The 9,500-nt window shown below is 63.9% G+C and overlaps 1 protein-coding gene across 1 annotated transcript; it reads right to left on the reverse strand.

Moving 5' to 3' along the window:
- Nucleotides 1-324: 324 nt before the first annotated feature.
- On the reverse strand, nucleotides 325-7,217 carry NOTUM (notum, palmitoleoyl-protein carboxylesterase). Its single transcript, XM_081219928.1, has 11 exons — nucleotides 6,681-7,217; nucleotides 5,503-5,555; nucleotides 5,326-5,421; nucleotides 4,738-4,798; nucleotides 4,430-4,488; nucleotides 3,930-4,032; nucleotides 3,058-3,249; nucleotides 2,843-2,943; nucleotides 2,153-2,300; nucleotides 1,139-1,186; nucleotides 325-908 (listed from the first exon to the last, which is right to left on the reverse strand). The coding sequence occupies exons 1-11, from the start codon at nucleotides 7,010-7,012 to the stop codon at nucleotides 602-604; spliced, it is 1,500 nt and encodes a 499-aa protein (XP_081076054.1). The 5' UTR covers nucleotides 7,013-7,217; the 3' UTR covers nucleotides 325-601.
- Between the last annotated feature and the right edge of the window lie 2,283 nt (nucleotides 7,218-9,500).

Below are 9,500 nucleotides of genomic sequence, written 5' to 3' on the forward strand. Positions count from 1 at the left end.
GCTGTTTGCTGAAACGATGAACAGGAGGAGCAGGGGTTGAAGGGCAAGAGGCCCCGTGGTCGCCCCCAGTCTCTCTGCCGCCCTGGGATGGGGGGAGTCGGAGTTGGGGGAGGGGTGTGAAGTGGGCAAAGTGCCCCCTCAAATAAACACATCTACAGGGTGAGGCTCTTTTGTTATCTTTTTTCTTCATTATTTAAAAAAAATATGTTACAAAACAATATCATTCACTATATATTTCTTGCTTATTTTTCTTTTTTAAAAAATTAAAGTAATAAAAAAAGTCACTTTATAAAATAATACAAAAGGGCAGGCGAGGCTGGGGGCTGGGCTGGGGGGGGCCTTCTGGGCTTGGGGCTGAGGAATCCAGTGCTTCTGACACCCCACTGTGGGCTGGAGGCGGGAGTCAGGAGGGAGGGATGGTAGGGGGCCCAGGGCCACAGCTGGGCTGACGGTGGGTCCATCTCAGGCTGGGCCTCCCAGAGGCAGTGGGAAAGAGGCAGTGAAGGCTGCCAGGGGAGGGCATCCAGACCGAGGATGGGGATGGCCGGGGCCCTGCAGCCCTAGGAGGGCAGGAGGGCCTGGAGGGGAGGTGGGCAGGGCCCTAGCTTCCGCTGCTCAGCATCCCCAGCAGTTTACTGGGCTCCAGGCCCTGCTGCTGTGCCACTGTCTGCACGTCGAAGCCCATGTGCATCAGGAACTGGGCCACGTTCATCTCCTGCCCCGTGAACTGGTCCCGGATGGTGGGGCAAGAGGGGTTGCAGTGGGGCCAGGGGCAGCTGTCCACCAGGTGGATGGGGCAGCCTTTCAGGGGCGCTTTGCTGGCCTTGTGGCTGTCGTGGAGGCTTCTGTCCCAGCAGTGCAGTGCCCGGGGCAGTGAGGTCCCCTTTACCTGGACGTCTGTCCAGTGGCTGCAGACAGAAACCCAGGTGGGGGTCACTCAGGTGTGGCCAAAGCAGAGGATGGCATTGCTACCAGTGAATTCTTGCCACACAGTGGGTTGTCTAAGTGATTTTGAAAGCCCCCAAAAGAAGCCAGAGCCGGGGAGGCCGGTGGGCAGGCCTGCTGGGGATGGGGGCACTGCAGATGCTTGGAGTGAGAGGCACAGATGCGAGCTGTCCTGGGGCTTGGCGACACTGACCTTCGGATGATGATCTCGTGGGAGAGGCAGGCAGGGGCAAAGCTGGCCCTGTTGTGGAGAAGACAACCTGTGAGCAACCATGTCCCGCCTGAGCCCTTCCCCACCCCCAAAGCCCACAGGTCACAGCAGCTCCAGCCCCCTCTACTGGGAGGCTGTCCCCTGCCTGGCTCCTACTTCCCACCTGCCGCTCTGCCAGCCAGTGGCTCCCCCAGGCCTTGTCCCCCCCAGCACACATGCTCCCTACTAGCCCGTCCCTTCCAGCCTCCAAATCCTGCTCGGAGTGGGGGCTCTCCTGGACAGGTGAATATTTTGTTTTTCTTTCTTTTTTTTCTTAATATACTTTAGCTTTTAATCAAAGTTTTAGGTTCACATCAAAATTGAATGGAAGGCATAGAGAGCTCCCATTTATCCCCTGCTCTTATACACGCACAGCCTCCCCCATCATCAACAACCCCCACCAGCTGGTACATTTGTTACAATCAATGAACCTACACAATGAACCTACATTACCACCCAGAGTCTGTACATCAGGGTTCACATCAGGGTTCACTCTTGGTGTTGTACGTTCTATGAGTTTGGACAAATGTATAATGCCATGTATCCACCATTGTGGTACCATACAGAGTAGTTCCTCAGGCCTAAAAATCCTGTTCTCCACCTATTCATACCTCTCTCCCCCAACTCCTGGCAACCACTGATCTTTTTACTGTGTCCGTAGTTTTGCCTTTCCCAGGATGACATAGAGTTGGAATCACACAGCATGTAGCCTTTTTAGATTGGCTTCTTTCACTTGGTAGCACGCCTTTAAGGTTCCTCCTGTCTTTTTGCAGCCCGATCGCTCACTTCTTTCTAGCGCTGGGTAAAATCCCCTTGTCTACATGGACCACAGTTTGTCACGTACTCAAGGACCCCTTGGCTGCTTCCTGTTTTCCACCTTTGAGGCCTCTCTTTTTAAGTCAAGTGGTTTACTGTATATTTGGGGTGGGGGCTGAGTGGGGTCCCCAACACACTCACGGCACATCCTTGAGTGTGTTCCGCAGCTCACGGCCCAGGTTTTGGATGTACAGCCACTGGCCCTCCTGCACCGGCTGCCCCGTGAGGTGCACATTGTCCACAGTCAGCTGGGCCTCGTCAAACAGCCACTGTACCACGAACACCGGGCCTGGGGGGACGGCTCAGATGGGCCTCGCCTCGGGGCTCTGCCCCCCACCCCAGGCTCAGGGGCCCGAGGCCGCAGTCAGCTCCATAGCAGGCTCACAGGCCAACTGGGCTCTCTGTGCAGGGTGCCGGCCGCCAGCATCCCCAGCACCCTTCCTTGAAGAGATGCCTTGTTCCCTCCCCGCACCTTGGCCTGGCTCCCAGGGACTCCACTTTGACCAAAACATGGTGATGATGTCCCTTCAAGTGTGGGGCTGGGGGGAACAGCCAAGGCCCCACACAGGGGCAGCACTGGGATCCAGCTCCAAAGCACATTCCTCACCGTGGACGTGGAAAGCATGACTAGCCATCCTGGTTTGCCTCGAACCAAGTGGACTTCTAGTGCTGAGACCAGGGAAGTCCCAGCCAAGCCCAGAGGACTTTGTCACCCATCCCAGGTGGGACAGTGGTCTCTGGGCCTAGCCTCTGAGGGCTGGACTCCAGGCTGGGTTTCCAGCAGGTGCAGATAGTCTAAACCGCCCCCCGCCGCCCCATATGCCCACTCACAGCGCAGGGTTGGGTAGACTTTGTAGCCAAAGAAGCAGTTCCACTCCTCGCCCTCCTTGAACTGGCGCCTACAGCGCTCCGGGACCACCCCATTCCAGTACCTAGGCCACATGCTGCAGGTTAGGCTGCCCCTGGCCCCCCATGAGCTTCTCCATCCACAGATGCCACCACACCCCAGGCCCTCTGCACAGGATGGGCCCTCCCTCCCAGGGCACCTGATGCCCCGGCGGATGGCCTCCGTGGGCGCGCAGGTGATGGTGTCAATGCAGTCTGTGCGGCGGTACTGCTTGTTGTCCAGGAACCAGCCAGAGTCAGCCAGGCCCCGCACCTGGATGGCTGGATAGCCCAGCTCCTCCAGCTGCTCGGCCACGCGGTCCACGTTCAGCAGCACTCCTGTGCCCCCCGCGCTACAGGGAAGGCGGGATGTCAGGCCAGGCAGATGAGGAGGACACTCACCCACCAGGGCCCGCCCAGCCCCAAGCCCCTCCCCAAGCCCCTCCCCAAGCCCCTCCCCGAGCGGGCAGGGATCTGAGAGCATTCTGAGGTGCCAACACGTTCCGTGTTCATGTGTAAAAGTCACCTGGGCCCTTCGGGGTCTTGGAGGCAGAGAAGGGCTGGCAGAGCTCCTGGCACTGACCCAGCGCTAAGTGTCAGGTCATCCCACTTCCTCCCACCCCTCCTTCCCTTCCTCCCTCTCGCTGTTTGCTTATCTGAAAATTAAGATGAACTAGGTGGCCCAGGCCCCTCCGTCCATTCCTTGGATGTCCCCTGGGTCCCCTACATGCCTGCTGGGATACAGTGACCAGCAGGCGTGATCCTGCCTACAGGGACCCCAGCCCTGGTGGTACATGGGTTCACAGCTAACCCCTAACCAACTGCCCAGGTCACTGCAGTCCAAGGCTTCCCTCACACCCAACAACCATGGACCCAGAAGCATCCCCTGGACAGCTTCCAGCTACATGGCACCTGGGAGCCGAACCTCTGAGATGCCCCGTGATGCTGAGCCTCCCGGTCATGCATCTGCCCTGGCTCAGCCCCATCTTCTCCCTTCCATCCACACTCCCACTCCAGCCCCTGCCCAGCCCACCTGCTCCCTGCCAGCAGCAGCACCTTGGCCCCGCTCAACCCTTTGCCCAGGAGCTCTCGCACAACCTCCTGGATGATGAGGGCGCCCATGAAGGCGTACTCGTCTGCACAGAGAAGGAGGGTGGCTTCGAGTGGGGGCCTGGACACAGAGCAAGGCCTCCCACCCCCAGCTTGGCAGAAGGAGGGGTATAGCTGGGGGTCTGGAGGGTCTTAGAGGGGATGGGAACAGGGGCTGGGTAGACTAGAGGGAGGTGGGTTAGGTGCACAAGGCTGTGCTGGGGGCCCTCCCGCAGGGAACACCCAGGAGTGAGGACCCTCCGGGGCCAGGCCAGCCGTGGACAAGCCAGGCAATGGGTGCTGAGGGCAGGCACCCTGGGACACACTATCAGAGGGTTAGAGGGAGTTACAAGGCTGAAAGTCTGTATTTCTCCAGAAGCTTCGTCCTCCCTGCCCTGCCTCTGTTGGGGGTGGGGGGGAGTTGGGGGAAGGCAGGGGACTCACTCTTCTCAGACTTGGATGAAGCCCCACTCCAGACATCGCTGGAGCAGTAGGGGATGAAGCTGTGACACAGGGATGGTGTGAGCCCGCCATGCTTCTCTGTTGCCCGAGGACCCCAGGAAGGACCACCCTCCTCAGGAAGGACTCCTGAGGACAGGAACCCCCTAGGAAGACCTCTCCCAGGACCAGACCCCCTCAAGGATGGGATCCCCAAGGATGGACTCCCCCCTAAGAACCTCTTAGGAAGGATCCTCCAGGAAGGACCCCCAAGGACAGGACCCCCAAGGAAAGACCTTCCGGCTCCCTCTTACACCATGTTGGCGTTCCACCAGTGGGGGTTCTCCTCTGGCTGGGAGGACAGGATCCCCGTGCCTGTGGCAGGGGAGAATAGAGGCAGTGGGTCTTTCTGGTGGGAGGGGGGCATGCAGGGGTGAGGACTACAGGAAGGTGTGGGGCTGTGGGAGCATCCTACTTGGCCACAGCAAGGAGGTGGGTGGTGACACCCACCTGAACCAAGGTGGCTGGGGAAGTGGGGAATGAATGGATGGGTTTAGTTACTCCACGGAGCCCCCATGGCCAGGATGACCAGCCAGGCTGTGACATCTGGACATGGCCCTGAACCTCCCCCCTTCCACCAGATACTTTGACCTAGGGACCAGCTGTGTACTGCACAGCCAGGGTGAGCCCTGGGAAGTTACCTGTGGAAGAAGAATGAAAGGTGAGAATGAATGATCCCTAACTTTGAGGGGGGGGGATGGATGGGGTGGGGCCTCTCTGGGCCTCTAGGGAGTGAAAGAGGAGGAGCTTCTTCCAGGACTTCCAATTGTGAGCCCCTTCCCGTGCCACACCCCCCACCCCCTGCCTCGTGGGGGCTCCTGGTCAGTTCCTGGCACGCTGACCTGTTCGAGTGAGCGGCCAGTCCTTGGAGCTCATGAGGCGCCGCATGGTGTCATATCGGGAGTCGCAGTTCTCCCGGTTGAAGCAGTACCAGCCTCCTGCGGGCACAGCCACCACCTCAGGGTCCAGTGCCCAGTGGACCCCACCCCCACCCCGCCACCTCCGCACCTAGGACGCACCTTCTAGAAACAGTAGCCATCGCCGGCTGCCCTTGGATTCCTTCAGGTAGTAGCTGCAAGGGAAGTGGGCGGAGCGGGCGGTCAGCTGGGGCTGCAGGGCCCAGCTTCAGGAAGGAAGGGGTCATTCCACCTGTCGCCGGGCGCGCGCGGACCGCACGGGGGCGCCAGCGGCCAGGCCCCCGCAGAGCGCGCCCGGCCCGGCCAGCCAGTCCCGGGAGGTGGCGCTCGCGGGGCGGGGAAGGGCGGCGAGGGGGTTATGTGGTCCGTGGAAAATCCCCACGGCCCGCCCCGCGAGAGACCCGCTGTAACCTCGGCGCCGGCGGCCGGGCGGGGGTGGGGGGGTCTTCGCTGGGGCTCGGGATCCTTCTGGGACGCGCAGTGGCGCTTGGAGAGTGAAAAGCACTCTCGCTGGAGGAGTGTGCGTGGGGCAGGGGCACTGGGGTAGGACAGGCGCGCGTGGAGGGGCGAGGGCGCCACCGAGGCAGGGTCGCACCCTTCCTTCCGAGGCCCGACCTAACGTCCAGTTCCTCGGGATGTGGAGTCGCTGAGGGCATGGGCGCCCCCAACCCCTCCCCAACCCTCAGCCTCGCATTCTTTTTTATCTGCTTCCGTCTGGAGAGGGGTGAATGCTGCACCCCAGGTCCTTCTGTCCCACCTGCGCCCCCTGCCTGTCCCTCTGGCTGGCTGGGCTCCCTGGCAGTCCCGGCAGCAGCAGGGAGCAGACGGGGCGAGTAGAGCTGGGGTGGGGGTGGGGGTACGGCAGGACTCTCCCCGCCCCCTGTGTCGCCTCCTCCTGCTGGAGCCAGGGCCACTCGCGGACTGCCATCTCCCCGCCCAGGGAACGAAGGACGCGAGCACAGGGGCTGGGCACCAGTGGCCGAGGGGTCAGTGCCCGGGCTGGCCCGCGACCAGCGCTGCCAGAGCTGCCCCACCCCCCGCGCGGCAAGCCTCCGAGCAGGACCCTCCCCGGGGCCAGCGCCTCCGAGACCAGACGGGAGCCCTTTCCCCTGTGGGCGAGCACCGCTGCGGCCAGCAGGGAGGGTCCGGTGCAGAGACTCCGTGCGTCTCAGCAGGGACCGGGAGGCGGGTGGTGTGAACCCGCCGGCGACGAGGCGGCCCGCGGCCCCGAGGCCAGCGGCGGGGGCGCGCCGGTCGCGGCGGGCGGGTGCGGGCCTTACCCGGCCGAGCTGCCGTCGTTGCAAGTCACCGACGTGTTGAGCAGGAGGTGCAGGCGCAGGTCCTCGTTGAGCTGCTGCGCCGAGCAGGGGTACAGGGACTGCGCCAGGCTCTTAACCTGCGCCATGAAGCTGTCCATGTTGCCTTCCACGGCCGTGAAGTCCAGCGGGAAGCTCTCCACCGGCTGCCCGGCCGCCGTCGCCGCCTCGGCCCGCGGCGGGGGCGGCGGCGGGGGTGGCTGCTGGCCGCGGCGCCGCCAGGTCTTCCTGCCCTCGCCGCCCCCGGCCCAGTGCAGCAGGCCCAGCAGCAGCAGCACGCGCACCCCTCGGCCCATGGCCGCGCTGCTCGGGCCCGCGGCCACCTGCGGAGAGCGGGCGGCCTTGAGGAGGCGCGGCGGCAAGGGCGCCGGGCCGGGGGCGCCCGGGCCGCGGGGCGCCAGCCGCCCCTTCTCGTTCGCCCCGCTCCCTGCGTTGGGCTCGGCAGAGGAGGCGAGGGCGGCTCGGCGTCGAGGCTCTCGGGCCGGGCGCCGTCGGCCTGGGCAGCTGGGGCTCCGCGCGCGGCCGGCCGAGGGCAGCGCAGGGTCTGGGTGCGCTGGCTCCGGCCCGCGCCAATGAGCGGCGGGGGCCGAGCCTGGGCGTAGTTTGCGGGGGCCGCGGCGGCCCGGGTGCCCGCGCGTTAGAAGTGCCGCCGCCGCCGCCGCCCGGGCTCGGCGGAGGGGGAGGGGGCCGCGCTCGCTCTTTTCTTGGCGGAGGCATCGCCTTTTCTTCCCAAACCGCAAGCCTGACGGAGGGGCCTGGGCTATCCCGCCGCGGCCGCCGGAGGCGCTCCCGGCCCGGCTCCGTGGGGGGCAGCGCGGCCCGGCGGCCCCGGCGGCTCATTCATCGCGGCCAGCCCGGCGCCGCCGCCCCCGCCCCCGGGCGACTGGAAGGGGCGGAGGGGGGGGGCCGGTGGGGAAGAAGCGGGGCTTTTCTGCGCGGGGGGAGCTCCGTCCGCCACGGGGCGGGTCGGCCCGACGGGCTGGGGGCACAGGGGGAGCGCTCACCTGAGCCGCCGGGGTCCCCTCGCCCCCGCCGCCCAGGCCCACAGCAACCCACGGGCGACCAGGACCCCGCTCCGCAACCCCCACCCCGAACCGGCCCGGAGCCCCGCGCTCACCGCGGCCGGCGAGGGCGGCCCCGCGGCCCCGGCTCCTCGGCGTCGCTCGCCCAGCGCCAGCCTGCTGGTACGCCCGGCTCGGCTGCCTCCCCTCTGGCGCTGGCGCGGAGCCTCCCGGGACTTTTATCCAGCGGGGCCCCCGGGATCAAAGCGACGGCGGACACAGGGCTCCGCGCCGAGGGGCCGGCACCAGAGGCGCCGGGGCCTCCCGGAGGAGCGGACAGGTGTGGTGCGAGGCCCCGGCGCCCTCGGCGACCTGCGGGAGGGACTGGGCGCCGCAGCACGGCGCCACGGGGGAGTCGCCCTGTCCCGCGCCTGGGTGGACAGATTCTGGGCGGCCCTCGGAGGGTAGAGGGGGTGCTGCCACTTATGCAGGTCGGTGGGCCTCAGGGCGGGGTCCTGGATCCTCCCCGCGTGCGCCCTCCCTTTGCGCCCCATGCCAAGGACCCCCAAGAACCTCTCCCGCAGTCCCAGCCGCCCCTGCGGTGGTCGAGGATGGAAGAACTGCCGGCTTGGTTTCTGTTCAGTGACCTCCAAGCAACGTAGTGCATCTGCCCCATCACTTCACCTTCCCAGCGCACCTCACTGGGGACAGAAGGAGATTCCTCAGAAATCAAAAGGGGGTGAGGGGGCAGCTGTTTACTTAGGAGGCTTCCTCCCGGCTAGGTGGGCAGACAAAAGAAAAAAAAGGGCATTTATTTGCCCTCCACACACACACAAAGTGCCATAGACAGCTTTGGTAGACTTCTCATTCCCCTCCCCGCCACAGCTCCGTGGATGTCATTACGCTATTGTAAAGACAGGAAACAGACCTTGGCTTTTGGGTCTAGAGCTGGGGCAGAGCTTCCTGAGCTCCCTCCTAATTCGGGGCAGTGGGGAGGCTGTGTCCCCTGGCAGGCACCTGCAGCCCCTCTGGGGCAGGAGAATAGAGGTTGCCAGAGCCTCTGGCAGCACCGGGGACCCTGCCCCTGCCTTTGCCACCTGAGCTGTCCTCCTCACCAGTCCCTGGGCTGAGTAATGGGCTGAGGGTTAAAAAGTTACAACACCCACCCCGTGCACAGACACAGCAGGTTGCTCTGGCCAGGCTCTCAGAAGACAAAGTGGGAGACCAGACAGGGTCCTTGAGAGCTGCTGTGTGAGGTTTAAGCAGTAACTTAAACCTCAAAGCCTAACATCAGGCTGAGGTGCCCCAGAGGTCGGCCTTGGCTGGGGTCACTCAGTGAAGGAGAGAACAGGCTGTGACAAAAAGAGGTCCTCCCCACAAGCTCCTGTGGTGCAGCTGGGCACCCATTTTCCTGATGAGGGGAACTGAGACTCAGACATGCCAGCAGAAGGGCTGAGAGTGAGCTCTGTTCATTTGGAAATCCACACTTGCCACCGTCTTGTCTTCAGGTCAGTATATAGGCCCTGCGTGGGACTGGCCAGAGGCAGGCATTTCAAACACAGGTCCCCCACACGAAGGTGTTCCTAGGCATGGGGGAGAACACGCCCCAGGAACCCTCTACGTCTAGGAGCCTGTTATTCCAAGTCCCAGGCAGGGAAATGCTGCTTCCAGCCGGATGGCAAGACTGCGTAGGGTTGTACTTCACATGGACCTGGCTCTGAGCCATTTCCTGGCAGGAGATCCTGGGCAAGGCCCGTGACCTCTCTGTGTGCCTCTGTTTCCT

The sequence above is a fragment of the Mesoplodon bidens genome (genome assembly GCF_964165515.1).
Source record: "Mesoplodon bidens genome assembly, chromosome: 19".
NCBI classification, from domain to species: domain Eukaryota; kingdom Metazoa; phylum Chordata; class Mammalia; order Artiodactyla; family Ziphiidae; genus Mesoplodon; species Mesoplodon bidens.

Excerpts from the sequence above, each read along its gene's own strand:
- NOTUM (XM_081219928.1), bottom strand. The coding sequence starts at position 7,012 with ATGGGCCGAGGGGTGCGCGTGCTGCTGCTGCTGGGCCTGCTGCACTGG. Across the intron at positions 4,489-4,737 it reads TGGTGGAACGCCAACATGGT|CTTCATCCCCTACTGCTCCA; the intron begins GTAAGAGGGAGC and ends CCTGTGTCACAG. Across the intron at positions 4,033-4,429 it reads TTCATCCAAGTCTGAGAAGA|ACGAGTACGCCTTCATGGGC; the intron begins GTGAGTCCCCTG and ends TTCTCTGTGCAG.